Genomic DNA, 27,308 nt, shown 5'->3' on the forward strand with positions numbered 1-27,308 from the left:
GTTGGGCCGAGTACTGGAAGTACCTTGGACCCACAGGGCTGCACTGGGCCAGCTGGGCACGTCCCAGCAGCCACTCCACTGTCTCATTGCTTTTAAGTGTGGACAGTAACAGGAGTTCAGCTCTCCTGTCTGCACCGAGGAACATCCAGCTTTCTTCTGTCTCTTTCATCTTGCCTGATTGGACAGAGACAGGCTCCATCGCCCTCCTGGGCAGCGTCAGAGACGAGATCCTGCCCGGCAGATCCAGGTCGTCTCGGGCCCACACTGGCTGGGGAGCCGTTCCAGGCCCGGAGTGCTCGGCGCAAACCGGGTCACCCTTCCTCTTCACAGCCTCTAGATGAGGATCTCCACCAGGTCCTTCACGCCACCATCGCTGCTCGTGCTCGTGCTTGGAGACGTCTGGGTCTGCGGAGGTTCAGCGCCAGCATCTGCACAAAGACACGAGGGTCATGAGGGTCACCAGAAAGTATGAACAATGCCAGATGCCCACGTTCCCTTCCACACGGGTTACGCCTTCACCCCGCCTGGTCCGATGAAGAACACATGCACTGTCTTTACAGACTATCCCGGAGACTATACATGCATCAAGGTAATCAAACCCAGGAGCGCCATGCTGAAGCTCTTAGTGTCTCCGGGCGAACGTGTTCATTTTATTACCATCCGCCAGACGGAGACGGAGCTTTTAGGGGATGGGTTGTGTGTGAGCGTGAGATACACACCACAGCCGGGCACTGAAGCGTGTTCAGAGGCAGCTGGTGTGACGAGGGGCTCAGACACGGCGCTCGTCACGTCTGACGAGACGTCACACTGGGTAGCGCGGTCGCGGCTCTGGGCCTCGGGAAGTGTGCGCAGTGCGGCGGACAGGGGCGCGGCTGCTGTCTGGTCATCCGAGAGACTCTTCCCTGCCAACACAGACAGAAAAAGGAAGCAGGTTATTTACTGGCCTTGAGAAATGCTCACCCCCCCCCCCCCCCCCCCCCCCCCTCCAGCCAAGCTCTCACACATCTGCTCCCCTACAGAACCCCCTCCATCTATTCCGGAGTCTCTATTCCAGAAGACCAAAACGCATTCCGGCTCACAGGACCGGGCCTATTTGGGACCCGCCGGCAGTCTCGGCGACATTATTTTGGATGAGCACATTCTTTCCGCGCAACTTTACATAGCATGAAGAATGTGGCAGTTGTCAGGATAAAAATGTTGCTGCAGATCAGGCTTTTCTGAGCTAGATCCATGTGACCCCTGAACCCTCACCTTTAGGCTGAGTGGTGGCAGAGGCAGTGCTGATGGAGGGCACTGAACGGGCGGGCCGGAGGCTGACCAGCTCTTGGTGACCCTGTTCCCTGCGTGAACGCTGCTGTAGGACTTTGATTACGGCGTCTTTCTCCAGGAGCTTGGCGTAGAGAGCTCGGATCCTGCGACAACCACCAAAACACACGGCACACATGTAACACACATACTCCAACATGTGTAACACACATACTCCAGCATGTGTAACGCACTTACTCCAGCATGTGTAACGCACTTACTCCAGCATGCATAACACACATACTCCAACATGTGTAACACACATACTCCAGCATGTGTAACGCACATACTCCAACATGTGTAACACACATACTCCAGCATGCGTAACACACATACTCCAGCATGTGTAACACACATACTCCAGCATGCGTAACACACATACTCTAACATGCATAACGCACATACTCCAACATGCGTAACGCACATACTCCAACATGTGTAACACACATACTCCAACATGTGTAACACACATACTCCAATATTTGTAACACACATATGTGAGGCTGCCCAGCTATACTCTAAACATGTCATATCTAGTAAATGTTTCAGGTAAACTGTGCTCTTTTACATTTGGGTGTTGAATTAGGAGATAAATGTGTAGAATATGTGACATACCTGTTTTCCATCTCCTGATGTCTGTGATTGGATGACGGCAGGACCTCGATGAGACTGTTGTCAGGTGAGTGCCGGGGAGAGTGCTTGATGATGGTGGTATCTCTGTAACCAAGTGGATCAGGTTCAAATCAACCGTTCCCCAAACAGCAGAACCGATACAGCACTGACAGCACAGGACCCCTCACCCCAACCCCACACCCCTCACCTCTGACCCCTCACCCCAACCCCACGCCCCTCACCCCAACCCCACGCCCCTCACCTCTTACCCCTCACCCCAACCCCACGCCCCTCACCTCTGACCCCTCACCCCAACCCCACGCCCTTCACCTCTGACCCCTCATCCCAACCCCACGTCCCTCACCTCTGACCCCTCACCCCATCCCCACGCCCCTCACCTCTGACCCCTCACCCCATCCCCACGTCCCTCACCTCTGACCCCTCACCCCATCCCCACGCCCCTCACCTCTGACCCCTCACCCCATCCCCACGCCCCTCACCTCTGGGCTGCAGCAGTAGCAGCTGCATCCATGGCGAACTGTCTCATGGTGCTCTCCTCCAGGTACTTCTGCTCCCAGCGCGTGATGTCTGCCTCCAGCGCCAGGATCCGCTCCTCACGTTCCCTCAGACGCTGCTGCAAGGAGGAGCTGCTCTGGTCGGCCAAGGAGGCTCCGCCCACCTGCTGTCCCTGCCACTGAAGGAGGGGGACGAAGAAATGCAGAGGTTTAGTGAACGAGTCCATCTGGCCCTGCCAAGGCGGATGGCTCCCAAGGCAGGGCGACGGGGCAACAGGGCGACGGGGCGACAGGGCGACAGGGCAACAGGGCGACAGGGCAACAGGGCGACGGGGCGAGTACCTGTTGTGCCCTCAGATTCTTCAGCTCCTGCTCCAGCCGTGTGCGGAGCCTCAGCTCCAGAGCTTCCCTCTTCTCGCAGGCAGCCTGCAGCTGGCCGAGGGCGCTCTGCAGCTTCTCCACCTTCTCCACGTAGGCCCGCTTCTTCCGCAGATCCTCCTCCAGCTGCCTGTTCCTCGCCCGGGCCGACACCAGGGCCCGCTCCAGGGTTTCCCGCCGTCGGCACCAGTCCTCGGCAGAGGCCCTCAAACGCTTCAGCTCCCCCTCCAGGTGTTCACACTCACGCCGGTGCTCCTCGTCTGCAGAAAGAGAGAGAAAGTCGTGTGAGAACACGTGAGATCTTCATCACTAATCTGGATATGGTGTGAGGGCACTCCACTCCACTCTTAATTTGAATGCAAACGTACAGTCATAGCACAGTGAACGCAGCAGAGACACTGAGATCAGTTGGTAGGAGAGTCACTCTTAAGGTCTAGGGTGTGTCCTGAGCACTCCCCACGCCCGGGAGTCACTCTTAAGGTCTAGGGTGTGTCCTGAGCACTCCCCACGCCCGGGAGTCACTCTTAAGGTCTAGGGTGTGTCCTGAGCACTCCCCACGCCCGGGAGTCACTCTTAAGGTCTAGGGTGTGTCCTGAGCACTCCCCACGCCCGGGAGTCACTCTTAAGGTCTAGGGTGTGTCCTGAGCACTCCCCACGCCCGGGGAGTCACTGTAACGGATTCCCACGAGACAATCTTCCCACAGGAGAACAACAGAGGACTGCTCGGTTTACACACGCCTGCATGGGCTGGGACAGGAGTGGTATAATCGTCTCTGTGCTTTGACCCAGCATTTCAAGGATCTGGCCAAAATTCCCAGGCTGCCAAGGCGACCACGGAGCGAACGGATAATTTGGGGCGCGAACTTCACGACTCCAGTCTGCACTCGACATGTTGTGACACTCTTCACCTATGCTGGCTTGTTTTCAGGTCTGAATATGTAGCAACAAAAGAGCTCTCAACTCTCTCGGCCCTGACACTCTGTACTGAAGTCTGGCTTATACAACCCCAAACGGCACACAGGAATGGAATGCGGATGTCGTCTTATCCACTTACGCATACAGGCATGTCTTTATATCCAGCCGAACTCTGGAATGCCTTTGGACGAAGTGGTAAACAAGCAATACAAATACTTCCTCAAGGTCATGGAGTTTTGGAGTTTTAACGTACATACTGCATTAAGATATGAGATGTTGAATCACATGATGTCCTGAGCTAATGGTTGTTTTTTTTTGTCTATCACAATCTGTCATTTCGCAACACTTGGACACTCTGTTTACCCAAATGGAGGCAAGGTGCCTGTAAAACAAACACATTGGTACTTGATGGAAAGCTAATTCCATTATGCAACAAGGTAAGGTTCACTTTGAGCAGATTAGTTTCCAACACAAGGTCCAAATTAACATTATTGCAAGAGAGCTGTAATTCAAACAGCTTAACAATAGTAGAAGCCCTTTGGAGATGGCACTGCCAACAGAACACCTCTCCTGGTACTGCACAAACCCCATTTTCTTCATCACACTGTCTGCTTCAGCATCACCATGCCCAAAGAAGGAGACCCAGTAAATCTTAAATCTGGAATGGGTGTCTCTGGCTTGCCCGAAGAAGGTGCCCACAGGCCCCTCCACCGAGCCGGGGTGGGCCGGAGGGGGGGGGGCATTCCTCAAGCATGGAATAGCCCAAAATACCTGAAAATATTCCAGGAATCCCGGCCGCGTTTACTGATGCTGTTAATAATGGCTTGTGCTCGGGTTCCCTGAGCGGTTCTCTCTCAGTGGAGAAGAACATTCCCTCAGCGGGGCCTCACCTAGCACCAGCGAGCAGCTACTCACGCCGGACCCAACATGCCAGTGTAATTCCTCACAGGAGAGCTGCCTCTGCAATGCTAACGAACCGCTTATTAATGTGATATGTCAAAAGACGAGCATTCTCAGGAATCACAGTCATCACAAGCATGCAGAACGCCGATGTTGGAGCAATGTGTAGCAAAGATAAACAAAACCCAAAAAAGCCGCAAGAGCCAGGACTTCGAGTTCAGCAGGCTCGGGGGACAGATGGCTCGAGTGAACCCAAGGACAGGAGGGGGATTGGCACTTACTTTGCTCTGCCAGTTTGGCGAAAGCCTGCTTGCTGTGGTCTTGCTCTTCCATGACTGCCCTCTGTTTATTAGCTGTTTCTAGGCGGTCTAACATTAGATACGGAAATGGTGGAAATTAGAATTCATGGAAATCAGGGTGTTGCTACATGGCTATCATCACAGTTCAATATCCTGTTTTAAGACAAGCTGGATTGACCAGATCATAGTAAACTACAGGACAGTACTCACCCCTAAGGTCTCTGTTGAAGTCATGAAGCCTCTTAATTTCTGATTCAAGCTTGTTCCTCATGGTTTTCTCGAGGGTCTCTCTCTTTGCAGATCCCTTCATAAGGGTCTCGTAAGCCTCTGATATCCTCTGAATCTCCTTCTCCAGCTGAGGAAAGAGAATAAATATTTTGTAAAATATAACTTTTGTGTGTGTGTGTGTGTGTGTGTGTGTGTGGACACATTTCATCACAGGAATTCCTCAGTAGGCACCTGAATGACCTCAAAGGACGCCTGAAAAGTTCCACCTAAAAGCCAATCGGGCCGGGATCAGTGACAAACACAGAGGAGGATGAATGTACTTCACTGAGGTTCTTACTGTGCCTGCCTACGAGTGAATTACTCTCACAGAGTTCTTCAGGGACTGGGAATTGAATCAACATTCCAGAAAGAACACTTATGAGTCCCAGGTGTTTGTGAATTCTCCACATGGCAGGATGCCAAGGGCAAGCCAAAGGAACAAGACGTGTTGAAAAGACCAGACTGTACACTACATGTAGTGTTCAGTCGTGTTAAGGGTGACAAAGGCTACGACCAGAGGTGCCTAACATGGGCCTTCACTGTCTAAACACAGTGAAAAGACACTGGACTCAGACTGGGCTTGTGCTCTGGGGTGAAAGTGAAAGAGGCCATTGAGTCTGGGGAATCCACAGCTGCGAGGTCTGCCTGTCAGCTGTGGGGCGCCCGGGGCCCCTCGCCACTCCTGAGACCGACCGAGGCATCTGCTCCAGCTGGCAGACAAAGGAGAAGCCTGGTCAGAACCCAGGGAAGCCTCCTCCTTCCTGCCTCAATTTACGGCCTATTGATCGAATGGAGGGAGGCCGGATCCATAGACTCCTCAATGGTCACGGACCATCCTCCTTTCAGTACTCGACTATAGACTTTTTAGAAGCCCCGCATGCAGCAAAAACAAGTTAATTTGGATTGCTGACTTTAGTGAAAGACAATGCAAAAGGAGTTTGGTGAATGCCCAGGCAGAACCTTACATAGCCCACTGTATTCCTGCAGAAGCACAGACCAAGCTAATCATGTGACATTCCAGCTTTTCAAGTACTGACATTATTATGTTACAGGAATACACTGGGCATTTCAGGCAAGGGCAAATTCAATATGGTTTCAAACGCGACAAATTTCTAGGAAATTTTGGGTCAGTTACTGAGAAAGAAGGCTTTTCAAGTGAAATCAAAATCCTTGTGATGCCGGTCACTGCACACATTCCTACACGGCTAGCGAGCTAATCTCTTTGGAATGCAGCGTTTGGAAGTGACTAGCACACTATGGTTTCTTTCATCCACACTCTTTCTAAGCCACTTTTGAGCTCAAAACCAAGGGGAGCCCCTGCAAATAAGCGCCTGTTCTACATCTACATGTGTAGTTGAAGGAATTCCATCCCAAGACATAACCAAGCGATTTCCGTTTACCTTCTGCAGTCTGAGTGCTTTCTCACTGTAGCTCTCCAGTTCCCTCTTCAGGATCTCGTTTTCCTTCATCAGCTGCTCCACCTGAGGATTAGGAGGTGGGATGCTATAGCCGGCAACTATGACCTCCTGTCCAGCAGGGGTCAGTGCAGGCAGGGCGATGTGTCGAGCCACCTGCGGCTGGGCTGGAACGTACCTGGCGTAGACACAAAGGAGGAGCCGATCAGGGTTTTTGTTTTTCTTTCGCTTTTCTGAAGTTGCATGCAGCTCGTTTTCTGAACTCATTACCTGTGATGCTGAGAGTGGAAAGCTGGCGGTGGCTCTTTGTAACAGTGTCCGTTCTCCTGCGAGTAACTCAACATGTACCCCGGGGCTCTGACGTTGGAGGGGTACTCTGGGGGTGGGCCACACTGCTCGGGTCTAGCGTGCACAGCGATGCCCGCAAGCCCGGCGGACAGCTGGGGGTAGCTGTGTGAGGATGTCATGGGCGCGTTGTCGTGCACGGAGCTCCGCTCCAGCGAGAGCTGCATCAGACGTTCGCTCAGCGATCGGGCATGTTCTCGCTTCAGCTCCCACGTGCCCGGGTCCTGCTCCAGTCCCACGTGTGGGCCGGGCATATCCAGGGTCCCCTGCTGCTGTCCGGCCTGACACCTCTGGGAGGCCAAGTACTGCGAGTGGGCCTTCGCCTCCTCGTAGGTGGGAAGCTCCTCCGTGTGGAGCTGGTACAGGTGGCAGACGGGGCTCTCGGAGTGCGAGCAATCGCCCTGGTGCTCCTGGCCCTGGGGCTCCTGTCGCATGGACGTTTGGAGGAACTGGGACTCCTCCTGGGTGAGGCTCTCCAGGGAGGAGCGCGGACTGCCTGCACCTCCACCACTGCTGCCCCCACGCAGGGCCTGCTGCTGGATGGCCAGGAGGGTGCGAGCGTCCGTGGGGTTCCCGTAGCGCAGCTGCTCCTGAATGAGCCGGTGCAGGACCGTGCCCGAGGACTCCTCTGCGGTTCTCATCTCAATGCTGATACACAACGGCCAGTTTAATGATGCTTTATGTACTGATAAATGTTCTGCCTTGACTGATGAACCTGAAATTGCATCAGTTAAACGAATTACAACAAATTCACCTAACAAAACAATAACAACAACAATAATAATTCACATTCAGTAACCTCAAGGCAATTCTTTAGCTTTGTAAATAGCTTAATTAAACCGTGAGTAAATGCTTGCTCTGCTGCATCAGCTGAAACACTAAATTCCTTCAGAAACAGCAAACAGTTCGCTGAGTGGGTTCACCCGCACCTCACATGCCTCTTCCCTGAACGTCCCTACTCATAGCAACACCACGTCAGCCTCTAAATACCGCTGGAAATATCGTACACAAGACCCCCCCCCCCCCAACACCCGCATTCCATGAAACCCTGCACGAATATAAACATACCATTTCTGATTGCTTATTGAGAAACCGCTTACACCAAAAAATGCAACATTTCCTAACTGGACACCATAGGAAATAACTGGAGGATGAGTAAGATTTCTGCACCATTACTTGCGTCACTTGTTTCCTGGGTTTACTAACTCATTTCCACCGGCTCGTGTTCCCATAACTTCTCCAGTTAATGATGAAGTCAGTAGTGTAATATTTACACCAAAACCACTCAAATGTTCTGTCAATAACCCACAGATCACACCGCCGTCGCTTAAGAATGTAAACACAAATAGTTTTCATCCAAGTCTTATTAGAACTCAACGTATATTTTTATGTCATGTAGGCGAAAAGATCTTGATCCAGATGTTGTAGTAAATACATGTGAAAGCAGCAGTTGGTTATTCTTTAACAGTAAATCTAGCGTTTACATTAACAGTAAATCATCGTGCACTTACGGCGTAGCACAAGATACTTCCGAGCCATAGAAAACCTAAACTACTGTTTACTACAATCAGTAGCAAATCATTAAACTCACCAATCAATGTCGCATCACGGCTAAAAAAAAGTTGAGAGCGGTGCTTATAAGTCGTCTTTCTTTTGAAATAATCCTAATAACGCTGCACAAGGGTTGTATTTCCATTCGTGTTTGACTGCGGACGCGTAAGTGCGCCCGAAGAGCTCCTACAACGGACTGAGCGGCGGGGCGAGAGCTCCGCTAATAAATGACTGAGGGCCGATTGTTCGCGCGCCTGGAATGTTTGGAATGCGAAGGCTCCGAGTCCCTCGGGGATCAAACGCAAGGCTGCTGCGCGCGGAGAGAAAGGGGGCAGGGCGGCCGTGCGACAAGCGGAACTGCGTTCCCAGTCGCTTATAACCAGCGAGGTGCATCCTGCTCGTGCATGCAGCAAATGTTATTTCTAAACAGACGTCGAGTTGGATCGGTTGTACGATTGTTAGACTGCACGAGCGGATATGGAAAAGGTTGTTGGTTGTTTCACCTTTAATTTTGTTGACATTATGCATTAGGCATATTATTATAGAATGACTGCCTCTTTGACTTGCTACACCTTAGAGATCAGTTTAATTCGTTGCTATTTAACATTATTAAAGAAAATAAAATGATATTAGATATTCTTAATGTATTCACTCATCTCTCATAGATTTTTATTTATTAAAAGGTCAAATCAGTTTTCTCTGTTTTCCTCATGCTGGTAAGAAACCAAATAACAAGAGTTCAAACAAGAGCACAGACGGCACGCTTTGAATGACCAAAAACTCAAGGACCTGATTTGAAGTTTTGTTTGCGTTCAGCTGGTGAATATTTAAGCCCTGGCCCGTGCCAGTTAATTGTTGAGTGTGTGTGTGTGGACAGTGCGGGAGGATACTGTGGTGTGTGTGTGTGTGTGAACAGTGAGGGAGGGTACTGTGGTGTGTGTGTGTGTTTGTGTGTGTAGTGAGGGAGGGTACTGTGGTGTGTGTGTGTGTGTGTGTGTGTAGTGAGGGAGGGTACTGTGGTGTGTGTGTGTGTGTGTGTGTGTGTGTGTGTGTGTGTGTGTGTGTGTGTGTGTGAACAGTGAGGGAGGGTACTGTGGTGCGTGCGTGTATAGACAGTGAGGGAAGGTACTGATATGTGTGTGTGTGTGTGTGTGTGTATGTGTGTGTAGACAGTGAGGAAGGGTACTGTGGTGTGTGTGTTTGTGCATGTGTACTGTGAGGGAGAGTACTGTGGGGTGTGTGTGTGTGTGTAGACAGTGAGGGAGGGTACTGTGGGGTGTGTGTGTAGACAGGGAGGGAGGGTACTGTTGTGTGTGTGCATGTGGACTGTGAGTGAGGGTACTGTGGTTCGTGCGTGCGTGTGTGTGTGTGTGTGTGTGTGTGTGTGTGTGCATGTGGACTGTGAGGGAGGGTACTGTGGTACGCGTGTGTGTGTTTCAGGCATGCTGCCTGCCAGCTGTCCACAGACTGCAGTGACCCCCCCCTCCCCCTCCTTAATAAGGTTTTAGAGAGACGTATTGTTGTACCCAACAGCAGACATTACTGGGAGAGGTCTGCCATCTGCTCCTGAACGACCCCCAAACCCTCTCACTGCACTACACTCTCTCTCTGACACACACAAACACAATGTGTGTATGTACATATATGTATGTATGTGTGTGTGTGTGTCTATCTATCTATCTATCTATCTATCTATCTATCTATCTATCTATCTATCTATCTATCTATCTAGGACCTCTGTCCTAAACATACAGCAGAAAGGCCTGGAACATGTATTGTAGACACTTCACCATGTAATCAACACATACAAAATACACAACTTGTCTTTTTCTTCTTAGCTCCACCCAGAGGATCCACACGAACGCATTTAGAATGTGTACAGCCACACAACTCCTCTTCCTATCACTGTTCCATACAGAAACCCCCCCTCTCCCTCGTACACAGGAACATCACCCTCAGGAACACGCACAGGATCTCTGTCAGATGGCGGATAAGCCTGTTCTTGGTTGTACAGAAGCGCCTGAGGGGCAGTGAACACTACCAGTGACTATGTGGGATTGGCACATTCAGGCGCTAACTGAACCCAAACAGGCTGGTGTGTGGCGTGTGTGTGGAGAGCAAGTCGTTACTTGTTAACGTGCAGTTGTGGTGAGTGGCTGCATGGAGCCACGACAGAGGGTCAGTAATATCTGGGTCAATACATTCTGTCTCTCTCTCAAGGGTCAGTCCATTCTATGATGGGTCGTGTATGAAACAGAAATAGTGCAGGTCATGTCATGTCTGTGACCTGCACTGAGTGCCGAGACTCCGAACTGTTCAGAACGTCTTTCTGAATGTGGTCCATGTTGGAGAGGAATCATATTCCACCTGTCTAATGGAAGTGGCATAACTGACCCGGTTGTCTGGCACAAAAATATTTCCTCAGGTTCTGAAACATAGGCAATAGATTAACATTAAACAAATGACAGAAATGAGCAGATCACGGCAGGACTTTTTTTGTTTGTGACATGGTGGAAGTTACTTGATACCATGACCCAGTATTCACTCCCAAAGCTCTCCAGAAAGTGTTACTGGGTCTACAAACAATTCCACTGTACTCTCCCCTGCACCGAGCTTGCAATGACAAAACTCTGAATGCTTATCCAATGAATATGGAATTAATTAGATATTAGATATCAGACGGTTACATTGGAAAAAGGCTTCATGCCACATGGGAGAGTGGAGAGGGAGAGTGGGGAGGGAGAGTGGGGAGGGAGAGTGGGGAGGGAGAGTGGAGAGGGAGAGTGGAGAGGGAGAGTGGAGAGGGAGAGTGGGGAGGGAGAGTGGGGAGGGAGAGGGAGAGGGAGAGTGGGGAGGGAGAGTGGAGAGGGAAAGTGGGGAGGGAGAGTGGAGAGGGAGAGTGGAGAGGGAGAGTGGGGAGGGAGAGTGGGGAGGGAGAGGGAGAGGGAGAGTGGGGAGGGAGAGTGGAGAGGGAGAGTGGAGAGGGAGAGTGGGGAGGGAGAGTGGAGAGGGAGAGTGGAGAGGGAGAGTGGAGAGGGAGAGTGGGGAGGGAGAGTGGAGAGGGAGAGTGGAGAAGGAGAGTGGGGAGGGAGAGTGGAGAGGGAGAGTGGGGAGGGAGAGTGGAGAGGGAGAGTGGAGAGGGAGAGTGGAGAGGGAGAGTGGGGAGGGAGAGTGGAGAGGGAGAGTGGAGAAGGAGAGTGGGGAGGGAGAGTGGAGAGGGAGAGTGGGGAGGGAGAGTGGAGAGGGAGAGTGGAGAGGGAGAGTGGAGAGGGAGAGTGGGGAGGGAGAGTGGAGAGGGAGAGTGGAGAAGGAGAGTGGGGAGGGAGAGTGGAGAGGGAGAGTGGGGAGGGATGGCCTTGTTTCTCTTCATGCTCCTCCGGATGGAGGAAATGGCTGCATTCCATACATTAGCATGAGCAAGGAGGTGGAGAGGGAGGCGGTGAGGGGGAGTGGTGGAGAGGGAGGAGGTAAAGAGATAGGGGGTGGAGCATATGCATTTTCCCCTTAATTAAAGTTTCCTTTACAAGCAACACATCTGTGCGTCCTGAATTTCTGAGCTAACATACACTACTCACAAAACGTTAGGGATATTTGGGTTTCGGGTAAAATGTATGGAAAATGTACAAAATTCACGCTACAGTGATATTATATCATGAAAGTAGGACATTTAAGAAGCATGCAGTAGTGATTTCCCCATCTGAAACAATTTATCGAAACAAAAGTCAACAGTGGTGGCTATATGCCAACAAAAAATGTCAATGTCTCAGTAATTTGTCATGTGCCCATGAGTATCAATTACAGCTGGACAACGATGTCTCATGCTGTTCACAAGTCGACTTTATTGTCTGCTGAGCCGGCACCCCTCTCTTCTTGAAGGGCCCTCAGGTAAGTGAGGTTCTGGGGTACAGAGTTCTGAACCTCTACATGGTGACTCCACCTGCCTACAGTGCAAATTCTTCACCGGAGCACCAAGAGCAAACCAATCCTCCGCTACCTTCCAGGGAAAGACCTCCAGCCACCTGACTCAGATCCAGCAATCACACACTGATCATTTATTGTACACAAAGAACCAGTAATGACATCCACTTGTCTTGCAAACATCTATTCCAAACACCGCTACCGTATATTGATTGTATTATTTCTCTTTGGTGAACACCCTTATACATGTAACTAAATCTCATGTAGTACTGGAGCTTCTCTGTACAGGGAAATGTACACGTAAGACTCTTCATGTTCGTTGTGAGTCGTTAAGGGGGCGATGCCTGGATTTGCATGGTGGTCATTCACTGTCAGAGCCATCAGTGAGGGGTTATCAGAGCAGGCTGAAGGTAAGGCCACCACGCCCAGGGGTCAGAGGGCTTATCAAGGGTCTGAGCACAGCTGCCAGAGAAGAGAAGATCCTTATCAGTTACATTTCCCCTGGCAATTTGACCTCTCATTTGCCTAACCAAATTCATCCTGGCCAGAGGCCTGCTGCAGTAGCTCAAGAACCAACAACCCCACACACCCCCAACACACACACACACACACACACACGAGACAGCTGCACACGTCTTTGAGTTATGTGTAATTGTGTGTGACCATCCTCATCACTGTCCTCCATTGTCCTTGGCCCTAGCTGGGTGATCAGCAAGGGTTTCAGTTGTCCACTCCTCTTTACACAGCTCACATTTCACATAGCATCACATTTTTCACTTATCTTCAGCGTTGTGTCACATGACCCAACTGTGAAAAATGTCATGAAAAGGCTTAAGCTGCATTTCACGATGCTGACATCACAACTGGTGCCTCTGTTCAGCTGATCAACAGTGCACCTGCTGTCGGGTGAAACAGCAAATACTGTGAATCACGTAACACGGTGTGCACTTTAAAACAGGCCCAAAATGTGAAGTATCCATTATCCAGGTGCGAGATGCACACAGCACTGGGTGAATTCCCCTCAGTCTGACACCTGTGTGACGTCTGCTCTTTCAGTTCTAAATTTAACTCCAAACGTCTCACTGACAGTCACCTTCAAAGGCAGGTTATGACTTTCTCTGTGGCTGTTACGAACACAGTAGATGGTCTGGCCAGTGTATCAGAGTCCACACAAAGAACAAAGGATCTGTCTGTGTCTGCACCTCGAGTCTGCAGTTCCAAGCGGTACACCTTACCGGCTGACATTTACTAAGAAAACCAACCACAGACCAGTCATAATCAGAGTCTGAATCCACCACTCATTAAACGTGATGAACAGGAAGAGTGAATCTGCAGTATGACTCCGCTACTGCTGCAATAAAGGAGGACGGCTGTGGCTCTGGCTACACAGTGACTAGTGTTGACAGCTACAATACTCTTTTGTATTTATTATTTCACCTGAAGGTAAAGAAAAAAAAATGAACCTTTGTGTTATCAGGACAACAACGGAGTTACTGGGATGCTGAGCAGAGAGAAGTGACGTGTTCTGGGCCTGGTCCCTCTCTACCCGCAGAAGATCACACGTTCCACCAGAGCAGTGTTGCACTTACGTGTTTCCACTCAGTGAGAGCCCTGCTCTTACTGTTTGTGGTTTTCACCAAATAAAGAAGCCTTGTTTGGACCATAAACACTTAAAGCAGGGACATTTTTCCAGTTTGCCAGGTTTTTTTTTCCTCTGCTGTTTGCAGACAATGTTAAACCCTCATCAAGGACTGTTTAGGAAACTAAAGGCACATTTGTTCCATGAGGAATGCAGAGTTTGTCTTCTTTTTTTAAGAGCAATATCTTACTTTGAAAACCCAATGTGTTTGCACCATCTGCACACACAAATGAAATAAGAGAGAACCAGTTTAGATACAATAGAATTTCTTGTGCAGGTCCATAAAAACATGTGACTTTAAGTGTATACCAAGGTTCATACAACGGTCCTCTCAGGTCTCTTCAGGTGGGAGATATGAGCTACACGGCAGGTGAGTGGTATGTGTTTGTATACTAGGGTAGCGGTTAGGGTGGGGGAGGGCCAGCCTGGAACCTTCTGCGGTAGTGGCACCTGTTCCTCCTCCAGCACCATATGGTGTATGGGAGTGGAAAAGGCTGAGCCTTATTACAAGCAACCCCCCCCCCCCCCCCCCCCCCATAGACACACACGTTCAGAACATGTTCACATTCACACATGCCTCGCATATGATCATGTGATCCACTTATGTTTTCAGACTACTTTCCATTTTGATAAAAAAAAAAAAAAACCTAAATTATCAGCGTTGCATATTATGTACAAAAAGAAACTGAAATTCACGATATTCACAGACACACCAGCTACCATTTCACAAAAGACAATGGCAGCACACCAATGAAACACAGAATGGTCCAGAGTTGTGAAGAGGGAGGTGTAGAGAGGAGTCCCCCAACATTGTCCGTCTCCCCGAGGACAGCAGACAGAGCCAGACCCTCAGTGACAACACTGACGCACGTCCTCCTGCATTTTCACCCCACATTCCACGGGGCCATTAAGGCAGGAGCAGGTGGTGGGAGAGGCTGCCGGGCCCCGCCTGCCAAGCAGACACTCCCCCAGCATCATAAGGGGCCATTGTGATGCAGGCGTGTCTATGGAAACGCACTGCATCCACTCCAGTGTAACGGTGTTGAGCTTACGTCTATGTTGCAGATATATTCACATATGTAGGGACCAGTATACATGCAACGCATATCTGAAAGTAAGCAGACAAGACTGTAGCTCTAAAATACAGTGAAAAAGAGTCTGGTGGTGATTTATATGCAGTTTTCATTCCTTTTCTGACATTAGGAATGTGTTTATCATCTGAAAATAAACATGATAGCTGTCGTCAATGTGCCTTCTCCATATTAGTTGATTCCAGAGCTGTGTTCATTTTAATAGCATCGTTTTTAAACCAGGCCCCCGCAGAATCAGCTGTTTTCTCCAAACACGCTGAAACGCTGGTATGCTTCTTGTGCCCTTCATCGTGCTGTGCGGGGGAAGGGGGAACAGGTCTACCACAGAGTGAGTCAATCCATTTCATTATGTGCTCCCACCGTAGCAATTTCTTGAGGACGAAGAGCACGTTTTTGGAAAGAGTCAGAACAGAGGAAAACATAGAACCATGTGGTGGCCATGGCATGCAGAAGAGAAGCATGGCTTACTAACAGCAGCAGCCAAGCACAGGTCACTCAGAACGTGCATGACACCGATACAATCTCATGAAAAGATCCAGAAAGCATAACATAATTTTAAATGTTTATACTTGGCATCACCTTAGGTGGGAGGCAACCAAGAACAAAAAGCCTACACACACACACACACACACACGCACACGCACGCGCACGCACACACACACACACACACACACACACACACACACACACCAGAGCAGATGGTCTACTAAGCGATCACTTCCAGAGCAGATAAAGTTGTCTCCCAAGGCCATACTGACTGGAGATCTTTGAGCCACTCATCAGCTATTGAAATGAGATGGATGCTTTTTAGCCTGCAGCCTAGTGACAGACACACACACACAGACACACACACACACACACACACACACACACACGCCAGGTGGTGGGGAAGTGGCCTGAGTGGTTGGGATTGAGTAGTGCATCTCACCGTCCAGCTGTTCAGTACAATCTCTTTACATGGTTGCAGCACCTGTCCTCTCCAGCGTAGAGCACTGTAGGGGTGTTTCAAACTGTCTGACATGAATATGACTTTACTTGGGACACTTCCGACCTAGAAGTGAAGAATCACTTAGTCAAGTTTGGCAAATGCTTTGTTTATGCTAAAATAGGACATTGTTATCAGTGGCTTGTTCACTTATGCATGAGTGAATCACTCGAATGATTTGAATCAATCAAATGTTGGGGTGGATGGTTGTAAGGGTGTTTGGGGGGAGGATGCATGGATGTTGGGGTGTTGGGAGTGGAGGGTGGATGGGTGTACTGGAGGAGGGTGGATGGGTGTTGGGGTGGAGGGTGGATGAGTGTTGGGGTGGAGGGTAGAGGGGTGGTTGGTTATAGGAGTGTTGGGGTAGAAGGTGGATGGGTGGATGGTTGTAGGGGTGTTGGGGTGGAGGGTGCATGGGTGTTGGGTAGAGGGGTGGATGGTTGTAGGGGTGTTGGGGGGAGGATGCATGGATGTTGGGGTGTTGGGAGTGGAGGGTGGATGGGTGTAGGGGTGGATGGGTGTTGGGGTGGATGGTTGTAGGGGTGTTGGGGTGGATGGGTGTTTGGATGGATGGTTGTAGGGGTGTTGGGGTGGAGGGTGGATGGGTGTTGGGGTGGATGGTTGTAGGGGTGTTGGGGTGGAGGGTAGAGGGGTGGATGGTTATAGGGGTGTTGGGGTGGAGGGTGGATGGGTGTTGGGGTGGATGGTTGTAGGGGTGTTGGGGTGGAGGGTAGAGGGGTGGATGGTTATAGGGGTGTTGGGGTAGAGGGTGGATGGGTGTTGGGTGGAAAGTAGATGGGTGGAGAGGCCGGCCCAGTTCCCCTGCTCCCTCCCAACCCTGAGCCTCCTGTCTGTCTACGTGTTTCTGCCACTCTGAGTCCATTGTTCTGAACTTCCTGCTAGGAGGCGCACAGGCTGAGGGAGCCCAGTCAACCGCAGAAGAATGCGGACAAAAATTACGGATGTTTCCTGGGATTTTGGAGCATGATTCCTGCCGTCTTCCAGCTAGGCGTCTGGAACAAGGACTTCCGGCTATATACACGTTCAATGAAGAACAGGCTTGCACATGCATGCATGCACGCAGGCAGGCAAACACACACACACACACACACACACACACACACACACACACACAAACACACACAAACACACACACAAGGCCCCATCATGGAAGTGACACAGATGCCTTTCAAAAACAAGGACTCTGGAGACGAAATCCCACACAGGGACACAGTGCATTCCACATGCAGAGGAAGAGAAGAACAGTAAAGTCTGCTATCAACCTACAAAAGCTCATTAATGATTAACGTGGTGTGGAATGTGCTGCATAGCTGCTGTACAGATGTCAGTCAGGAATACATTTACATGGGATCAGATCTTTACACACCTTAGATCCTCTGAAATTCAAGTGTGGGCTGCTGGGAGTAAAACCAGAGCGTTTCTCCACTTCTACAGCCTCGTCCTCATACAAAACGCCACATTCAGAGCCTATAAAAGTCACCTTTCTTTCCTCCTCTTGTAATTACTCCACCAGTGTTGTGTTTCTGAACAAAAGGCATGTCACCTTCTAGCATTAAAGAAGGTAATTAGCATTTGAGTGAGCAGGAGGAAATGGGTCCATTCAGCCACAGGCCTTGTTCAGCGGGTCTGGAAGAGGAGCCAGCGCCCCCCCCCCCACACACACACACACACACACACACACACCACAGAGGGTCACGGCAGACTCAGCGTCGCCCTCATGCGAGCCCAGACCACAGGAAGCCCACCCCTGACGCCTACACCGGCCCGGCCCCCACTGGAGGGGGGACAGAGAGAGAGAGAGAGAGAGAGAGAGAGATGGTAAAGACGAGAGAGAGAAGTAAGGATAGTGAAAGGGAAAAGGAGGAGAGATACAGAACTAAATATCCATATTATCTCTATATTCTGCCAGCGCTGCAGAATGTCTTTGAAAGCTTCTAAAATTAAACAGCTGCGATAGAGATAAAGAAACTAGAGGCGGTTGACGGTCTTTGCTATCGAGCATAGCTTTCGGTCAAACCAGCGTGAAGGTGATCGCTGTCCGCCAAGGGAATAGCGTGGGCATGATTTGGCAAACTCGCTGCTTCCTTCTGTGGCATACCCGCTTTTATCAACGTTGGCATCTACCGCCTATGGAATGTACAACAAGGCCCAGAGAAACAAGGCTTGGCGAGAACCGCAGGCCCCATCTTCCTCCTTCACACTTATGAAACACACTTTCTGAGTTTCTCAGAACTCTTAACAAAAATCCCATCACCAAAGCCACAGGCGGATTACTAGAAAACCTAGAACACACCGCACTGTCCCAGCTCACCACCACGGTGCACTGGCTAGACGCTGCCCGGTCGGCACGACGACACGTCACTATACAGAACCTCCCACTGCTTCAGCACAGCACTGTAGTTGGCTGGAGCAATACCAGAAATGGAATTTACCTTCATCACGCCACTCCTGATTGGTTGGTTGCCATCAGGTGTTATGACAGAGGAAGGGAGGCTCAGGGAAGGCGGGAGAATTTCTCCCACGGCACCTATCAGACCAGGATGCCACGCTGGGCCCCTGAGGCCTGGCTGTGTTCAGAGGAGTGAACAAGGAGTACAACAGTGATCCTGCAAAGCAACAGAGCAGTAGCAGTGTACCGCCCCCTGCCTTGGCAAAAACACACAAACAAAAACAAAACACAAAAACAAACAAACAAACAAAAAAAGATAGAGAAGAACCCATCAGTCCCTTACGTCCCTCACCCAGGTACTGAATCCAGTCTTTGGGCGTCCTGGCCGCTCGAGATTTTGCTCAATTCCAGTCTGGTAATCAAAAGCTTTGGAGCCCATGCTTATCTTATTCAGGCATATAACGAGGTGGAACCGAAGAAAAACCTAGAATGGCCTCGGGACTGGACTGAATACCTCTGTCTTAATGCAATGTTAAGGTATTCAGTCCAACAATGTACTCCTATTACTTTGTGGATTACTGTATAGTAAATGTAACTCGATGCTACTTAATCACTTTTTTTCCGGCTTTGAAATCCGAACATAATAATAACTGTGTCCGGTTCACTTTTGAAGCTTCTCTGGAAACAACAGTTTTGCACACTTATGTCTGAACTACTTCAACCCAATACTGAAGTTCTACACTAATTCACTGATGCACTGAGCACACTCGCATTGTAAAATTCCATTTCAGCTAAACCATCAGGCCTCATATCTTATAACGTGACTTTCAAAATATTTTTATCTACATTCCTGTCAGGGTAAATGCATATACGAAACTCCCGCGGTCTTGACTTCACAGAATTTAACCTGAACTTCCACATTCTTTCTGCAGGGCTAAAGCAGCCCCAGACCTTGAGGAGATGAGGAGACAAGTGGACACTGCTACCTATCTATCCATCTCTCCCTCTCCCCTCATCTCTCCCTCCCTCCCTCTTCCCCCTTGTCTCTCTCCCTTCCTCTCTACCCTTCTCTCCCATCTCCCTCTCCCTCTTTCCCTCCCTCTCTCCTTCTCTCCCTCCCTCCCTCCCTCACTCTCTCTCTTTCTCCTACTCCCTCCCTCTCTGCTCACTTGTTTCTCCCTGGTGTGTGGGTCTCTATTTGTGTGCCTGTTTTTTCAGAAGTTGCAGAGGTGAAATGGCAGGTATCCAACACTGGGAGACCATCTGAAGAACCACCCAGAGAAGGCAGGTCCACCACTGTGGCCAAATTTATCACCTCCCGCACACTGGCCGGTCGTGACCGGGTGGGCGGAGCTTTCCCTGACTATTCTTGACGTATGCTAATTACGTCCGCATATTCACCAGCATTCCGGACCCGTGGCGTGGAGTCTAAAGAGAGAGGCAGGGGCCCCGAACCAGAGACCCGCGGTCACCGTCCTCAGCCCACCACAGCGGGCTCCACGCCAGCAGGTCGCGCCGGCCGCATCCGTCAGGCAGGAGGCTTTACGTGAGAGGGGTTCCTTACAGGGCCACACACGGACGCACACACAGACCAGAAAACACCATGTGGAAGTTCAGCTCTAAGAGAACTGAAGAATCACTCAGAAGAACAAGATGCGTTACAATCATCAGGGGCAGCCTTAGGAACAGACAGCATTCCTTGACCCTGGAAAACATGAAGAACTGCTCCGTGTTCTACACAAAGAAAAATTATGGGCTGAAGTCAAACATCTCCAACATGTTCAACCCCAAAACAGAGGAGCCCTGGCAGGCCAACAGCAAAAGTGACAGGAATTCTTGATCTGGGTCTAGCATCCACTTGTGTGTGTTAATGTGTGTGTGTGTGTGTGTGTGTGTGTGTGTGTGTGTGTGTGTGTGTGTGTGTGTGTGTGTGTGTGTTAATGTGTGTGTGTGTGTGTGTGTGTGTGTGTGTGTGTGTGTGTGTGTGTGTGTGTGTGAACATGAAAGGTGCACATGGTGCCCACCAGCAGCGTGGGAGTAGTGAGGAAGGCCCAGGGGGCTCCGATAGCCTCAGCAGACAGCCAACGGAGTGACTGATGTCATACGCAGGCTTGGAGCTTTCTCATGAGTGCAGGACAGATAAGACTCACCCTCAATGGGCCTGCCATCTGTCCATCACACACACACATTCACACAGAGAGAGAGAGAGAAAAAGACTGCTCACAAAGACTGATATTATACACAGAAACATACTGACAAAGTACAGACACATTGAACACAGACAAACGGATATAAGAAATCATGGCTGCCCAGAAAGTAGAGACTCTGACAGCACACACTGGAGAAGTATTCTCAAGTATTCTTACCACTACTACGTATTCTGTCTACGTATTCAAGTATATGGTGATGGCAATTATTTATTTTTATTATAAATAATTGCCAATAATTTATTATTGTTTATTTATGTTTTACAACAATACTGCTTTGGCAATGATGTAGCCATAAATATGGTTGTGTCAATAAAATGTACTGAACTGAAGGGAGGGAGGGAGAGAGGGAGGGAGAAAAAGAGAGAGAGGGAGAGAGAGACTAAGAGGGGCGTGGGAAAGGGTCGGAGATAAGTGAAAATACACCTTCTGACTTTGAAAACAACAACAAATCATGTGACTATAATCATGAGAGTAGACATATTCTTGAACATGTTTAGTGTGTGGAGCTCAGTAGATGAAGTAACTTACTAGTAATCAGAAGGTTGCAGGTTCAAGCCCCATCATTGCCAACATACCACTGTTACAGCCCTGAACTCTTACACAATTGTAAGTTGCTTTGGCTAAAAGTATTTGCTAAATGTACATTTTCATAGTGCTCTGAGCCCTGTACAGATGAGGGAAGGGAAGCTGTCCTATCGGTCAGTCCTCAGTAGGAGTTTGAGAGTGTTGGTTCCTGCATGCATTACCATTCTCACTGCAATCCCATGATGTCCTGCTGAGGATCTGAATTCCTGGGATTCCTCTGGCTCTCCTCACAGCGTCTCAGAGGCAAAGAGCCACAACTTCCTGCTCACAGATGGCTGAGACAGGATGAAGTTTGCTCCATGAATCTTCTGTGCTGAGAATATGACGCAGCTGATAAAGTACCTGAGCCCTAACCATTCATCTTGCTTGTGGTATCTGACAACATTCCTTGGTCGGCAACCTCATCCGTCTGCAAGTTAACACAACTGGTATATGATCTGCGTTACTTGGACCACCCCAAGTCCTTTTTTTACTTTAGCAGACTTACATTACTACATAGATATTTAGCCAGTCAACAGTTTTAAAGTCATATAGTTTCCCAGAACCAATCAAGGATAGGTTTCCTAAAAGCACCATAAAACAAAGATAGTCTTTTAATGGTAATAGAACTACCACACTGAACACAGTCTCCCATTTAAAATCATCTTAAAACTACGATTATTTTGGAAAACGGGGCCCAGATTGATTCTTCCCTTCCATTGCAGACACCCATGGTGAATTAACAAATGTGTAAAGGTAGTGAAGGTAAAATTGAAACTCTTCTAGAAAAAGGCAATAAAAATGTTCAAAGATTCTTGGGATGACTAACAATCAGCTGTACAACTATCTCCGCCATATGCAGCTTCTGTAATCAAAGTCTTCCACAGGGTTTTTGACACATTCTTTACAAGTCATTACTTCTCAGGCACACAGAGTAATGCACGTCTCTTCCTGTCCCTCTCAGTTTACACGCTGTCTACATCAGGGACCTGAGGCCTGCCACCTCCATGCAGCACATCGCAATAAGCAAACAAAGAGTCTAGTTCAAAATACAGTGAACCAAGGCAGCGTGAACATGCCTGAAACACAAAAACAACTCCAAACAACATGTCAGCAAATCACTCTTATCGCAACAGTCATATGTTCATATGTTCTGGATCACACCGTTAAACTGACCACCATTTCCATTGTGATAATTTCCCAACATGACGGCAATGAGTGAGGGAGGGAATGGGAGCAAGTGAGGGTGGGAGGGAGCGAGTGAGGGCTGAGAAAGTGAGGGAGGGAGGGAGGGAGGGAGGGAGCAAGTGAGTGAGGGAGGGAGTGGATGTGTGAGGGCTGAGAGAGAGAGGGAGGGAGGGAGGGAGGGAGGGAGGGAGCAAGTGAGCGAGAGAGTGAGGGAGGGAGTGGATGTGTGAGGGCTGAGAGAGAGAGGGAGGGAGGGAGCAAGTGAGCGAGGGCAGAGAAAGGGAGTGAGGGAGTGAGTGAGTGAGTGAGAGCTGAGAGAGGGAGGGAGAGAGCGAGTGAGCGAGGGCAGAGAAAGGGAGCGAGGGAGGGAGTGAGTGAGCGAGGGCTGAGAGAGGGAGGAAGGGAGCGAGTGAGCGAGGGCTGAGAGAGGGAGCGAGAGAGGGAGTGAGTGAGTGAGTGAGTGAGTGAGTGAGCAAGGTCTGAGAGGGAGTAAGGGAGAGAGGGAGGGAGGGAGTGAGCGAGTGCCTGGAGAGGGAGGGAGGGATGGAGGGAAAGAGCCAAAGGGAGGGAGCAGGGGAACAAGAGAGGGAGTAGAGGAGGGAGCGACAGAGTGAGAGAGGCAGCAAGGGCCCGAGTGCGAGAGCCAGCCTGCCACGGGGATCAGAGAGGCCATGCTGATTTATGGCCCAGCTCCTGTGACTACCGACTACCCTCTCATCTTCCCCCAAGGCCACTCACCACTTTATGATGGACATAATGAAGGCTTTACTGAGCTATTAGACTAAAAGAGACATCAACATTAAAACTGCCTAAGAACCACTGGTATGCTTTTGTTACACTATACAGCTCCAGGGGAATTTGAAGAGAGTTATGAACTAAGAGAGCTATTAAACAGCGACTACGCGAAGAGGTAACTTTAACAAGACAAATAAAACCCAAAAAAGAACATTTTGTCTTCTAAATAACTCACCAAGTAAATTCACCAACTGCTGCCACTTTACACATCACTGCCCCTCCACACTACTCCTTCTGACTACTACTGCTCCTCCACACTACTACTGCCCCTCCACACTACTCCTTCTGACTACTACTGCCCCTCCACACTACTACTGCCCCTCTACACGACTCATACTGACTACTACTGCCCCTCCACACTACTCCTTCTGACTACTACTGCTCCTCCACACTACTACTGCCCCTCCACACTCCTCCTACTGACTACTACTGCCCCTCCACAATACTACTGCCCCTCTACACGACTCATACTGACTACTACTGCCCCTCCACACTACTCCTTCTGACTACTACTGCCCCTCCACACTACTACTGCCCCTCTACACGACTCATACTGACTACTACTGCCCCTCCACACTACTCCTACTGACTACTACTGCCCCTCCACAATACTACTGCCCCTCTACACGACTCATACTGACTACTACTGCCCCTCCACACTACTCCTTCTGACTACTACTGCTCCTCCACACCCCTACTGCCCCTCCACACTACTCCTACTGACTACTACTGCCCCTCCACACTACTCCTTCTGACTACTACTGCCCCTCCACAATACTACTGCCCCTCTACACGACTCATACTGACTACTACTGCCCCTCCACACTACTCCTACTGACTACTACTGCCCCTCCACACTACTACTGCCCCTCCACACTCCTCCTACTGACTACTGTGTAACTCCCTCCCTGAGCAAGAATGTAAACAGGTAGTGTGCCCCCTCCCCCAGGATCCGATGTGCCCGTGCAGATGCGTACGTTTCCTCCGCTGCCCCATGCGACTCCTTCCACATTCCTCCAAACAACTGCACTTCCTTTCCACGGTTCCCGTGTAGGGCAAACAAGCGTCCAGAGTGGGGTCACAGCCACTTAGCTGGGAGGAATTCTCACTAGTGTTAGCTGATTAAGATAAGGCTGGCAGACTTGCATAGTCTTACCATCACCCGCTGACAGGTGACTGACACTCCGTCACGACATGATTGGTTTGTGCAGCATGCAAAGGTCTGGTACACGCATCAGCAGACCATGCATGAGGACCAGGGAACCGGCATGGCTGCAAGCAAGTCTGTTAACGATTAAAGAGGAATTTGTGGCGCAAGGATTCAGGAACGACGACTATTTCCCCTCCCAAAAATGCGTCTGTGCATCTCAAACGTTCACACAGTCGGTCAAAGTCGCAAAGTTCTCGTTTGAGATGCATTTCTGGCTGGGTTACCGTGAAGAGTTCCCCCTTGGATAAAACATTTGCCAAACTAAAAGCGGCCCAGAGAGACCACTGGCAGTGAAGAACTTTGAATCCTAGAGAGACCAAAGACAGCCGTTATCAGATGGATTGAATGTGAATAGGCGCCTAACGCCTGGCCCTGGGAAACAGCTATTGATTCACAAATGAGCGTGTTCAAGTGCTCAAGCTTCATCTGTTCCTTTAGTCATTGCTGCAAACCATGCAGAGTAGGATCCACACGTCCACTCATCCCCCCAACCAATCCACCACCGTCATACACAAACCTGTGAAACAGAGCATGGAGCTTCCTGCTACCAGTGTTGAAGGTTTCTGTATTAGGACCTACGCACGCAAACGCAGGTGTAAGTGTGAACCAGGCTAGTGTTGGCCAGCAGGGGAGCATGCCAACAGTCACAGGACAATACAGTTTAATTAAGGTCAGTTTCCAATTGGTTGCTTTCATTCATAGTCGAAAGAGACGGGGGGGATACACTTTAACATAACAGTGGCTACTGCTATAGGTTACCATTGGTCAAAGCTTACAGTCAGATCAGATATGTCCTGTGGTGTTCTCAAAATGACCTGGGGAGAGGGAAACTGCTCTCTGCCATGGGGAACGTGTGTTAGAAAGCCTTTCTGATTTAAACGGTTCTTCAGGTCACAAGAGAATCCATGATAGTGCTTATGAGGAAATTTCCTCAAGCTGTACTGATATACATCTTTATCACATTACCGACAGACGCCAAGGACAGGACGAGGTGAAAGCTAGCTCAGTTTTCTCCACACTCCCCCCATCACATACCACCACCAACACCAGCACATATGTCATGCTGTGGCCTGCCCTTACTGAGCTCAGATCAGATAGTAGACGTTCCCATAACCACTACAAGCTTCTCGCATGATACAAAACAGCATCAAGCACCAATTCAATACACAAGGAAGCTGTGTGGGTTTTGGGTCGAGACCTGTCTCGAGCAAGACCTGAAAAGTGACAGAATGTGATCCAGTATGATCCAGTACGTTATCTCAGCACTGTAAGATGGAATTGAAGTGTTCAAACCTCGTACATGTTATACCAACGGTCAGTGAAATGCCAAAAGTGCCTGCAACACTCAGATTAGAGGTGACCACAAGACGCTTGCTTACTGATGCATGAACGACGTCCCCCTGGACTTACAGATAAGAGAATGCAACCATAATGGGGTCAAAAGGGACCGGACAGGAGAGGAACACTCTGAAAGAGTGGAACAGGTTGCTGGCACATCTTTAGTTCTGAGGATCAACGGCGTCTCCCTGAGCACAAATGCACTCTCTCTGAATCATGCCGATAAGACAACCCCGCCTCTGTCTCCAGAGCACTCGAGCCACCACGGAGAAGGCATCTGGAGCCGTGTGGAACAACACTAGATGAGTCCACCCTTACCCCCACCCCTACTCACATCCTCATTTAGCACCAATAAACAATGAACACACACACACACACACACACACACACACACACACACACACACACACACACACACACACACACACACACACACACACACACACGGCTGGAACCAGGGCTGGGATGCTTGGCCCGAGGCCTACCACCCCCCGGAGGCCTGGTCGAGCTGTGGAACAAACGCTGCGGGCGCGTGCGCCGTGTGCACGACTGCAACAATCGTGGGAAAGCACTTATCACTGGCCTCTTATCTCGGCGAGGAATGTCAGGCCGCCATCCACGAGCAGATACGCACCACATCACTTCCACTGCTGTGAGTGCAGTCTGCAGAGAGATGAAGAGGAGAGAATGTGACAGGGAGAGAAAGGAGAAACTATTTATAGGAAAGATAGAAAAAAATGAACTGTTTTGTTACACAGACAAACGTTTCTGCGATTTTGACAGCAAGCAAAGAGGCAGGCACACTTGAGGGAGGCACACGTGAGGGAGGCACACTTGAGGGAGGCACACGTGAGGGGGGCACACGTAGAGGGGGGCACACGTAGAGGGGGGCACACGTAGAGGGGGGCACACATAGAGGGGGGCACACGTAGAGGGGGGCACACGTAGAGGGGGGCACACGTAGAGGGGGGCACACGTAGAGGGGGGCACACGTAGAGGGGGGCACACGTAGAGGGGGGCACATGTAGAGGGGGGCACACGTAGAGGGGGGCACACGTAGAGGGGGGGGCACACGTAGAGGGGGGCACACGTAGAGGGAGGCACACGTAGAGGGAGGCACACGTGAGGGAGGCACACGTGAGGGAGGCACACGTAGAGGGGGTGCACGTGAGGGAGGCACACGTGAGGGAGGCACACGTAGAGGGGGGTGCACGTGAGGGAGGCACACGTGAGGGTCCATTCACGTACCGTGAACTAACGTGGACTGTATGCACATTTTGTACACAAATGTAGTATACTGCACTCTGCAAAAAAAGCACACCTGTATCACGTTTACAGTTCAGCTTACATGACTGCTTTATAAAGTAACTGAGAATTTGCAATAGATATGTAGTTTCATCTCATACTTGGGAGTGCACTTTCTAAAAAATTTACCCTTTTAAGTAATCACAGTGCATC

The 27,308-nt window shown here is 50.0% G+C and overlaps 1 protein-coding gene across 2 annotated transcripts; it reads right to left on the reverse strand.

The window, feature by feature from the left end:
* Nucleotides 1–209: 209 nt before the first annotated feature.
* On the reverse strand, nucleotides 210–26,500 carry amotl2a (angiomotin like 2a). Of its 2 annotated transcripts, none has more exons than XM_077015124.1 (11): nucleotides 26,434–26,500; nucleotides 6,877–7,666; nucleotides 6,592–6,784; nucleotides 5,135–5,279; nucleotides 4,907–4,993; nucleotides 2,775–3,070; nucleotides 2,418–2,611; nucleotides 1,921–2,022; nucleotides 1,252–1,412; nucleotides 720–902; nucleotides 210–428 (listed from the first exon to the last, which is right to left on the reverse strand). In XM_077015124.1, the coding sequence occupies exons 2-11, from the start codon at nucleotides 7,590–7,592 to the stop codon at nucleotides 334–336; spliced, it is 2,172 nt and encodes a 723-aa protein (XP_076871239.1). In that variant the 5' UTR covers nucleotides 7,593–7,666; nucleotides 26,434–26,500; the 3' UTR covers nucleotides 210–333. The 2 variants fall into 2 exon arrangements, with proteins under 2 accessions (XP_076871239.1, XP_076871238.1); XM_077015123.1 differs by lacking the exon at nucleotides 26,434–26,500 and adding an exon at nucleotides 8,543–8,824.
* Nucleotides 26,501–27,308: the final 808 nt, after the last annotated feature.

Source organism: Brachyhypopomus gauderio, chromosome 8 (genome assembly GCF_052324685.1).
Source record: "Brachyhypopomus gauderio isolate BG-103 chromosome 8, BGAUD_0.2, whole genome shotgun sequence".
Classification (NCBI taxonomy): Eukaryota; Metazoa; Chordata; class Actinopteri; order Gymnotiformes; family Hypopomidae; genus Brachyhypopomus; species Brachyhypopomus gauderio.

Coding starts and splice junctions, on each gene's coding strand:
- amotl2a (XM_077015124.1), bottom strand. CDS start 7,592: ATGAGAACCGCAGAGGAGTCCTCGGGCACGGTCCTGCACCGGCTCATT. Junction 1,413..1,920: donor CATCAGGAGATGGAAAACAG/GTATGTCACATA, acceptor TGGTTGTCGCAG/GATCCGAGCTCTCTACGCCA. Junction 429..719: donor CGCTTCAGTGCCCGGCTGTG/GTGTGTATCTCA, acceptor GTCTTTGTGCAG/ATGCTGGCGCTGAACCTCCG.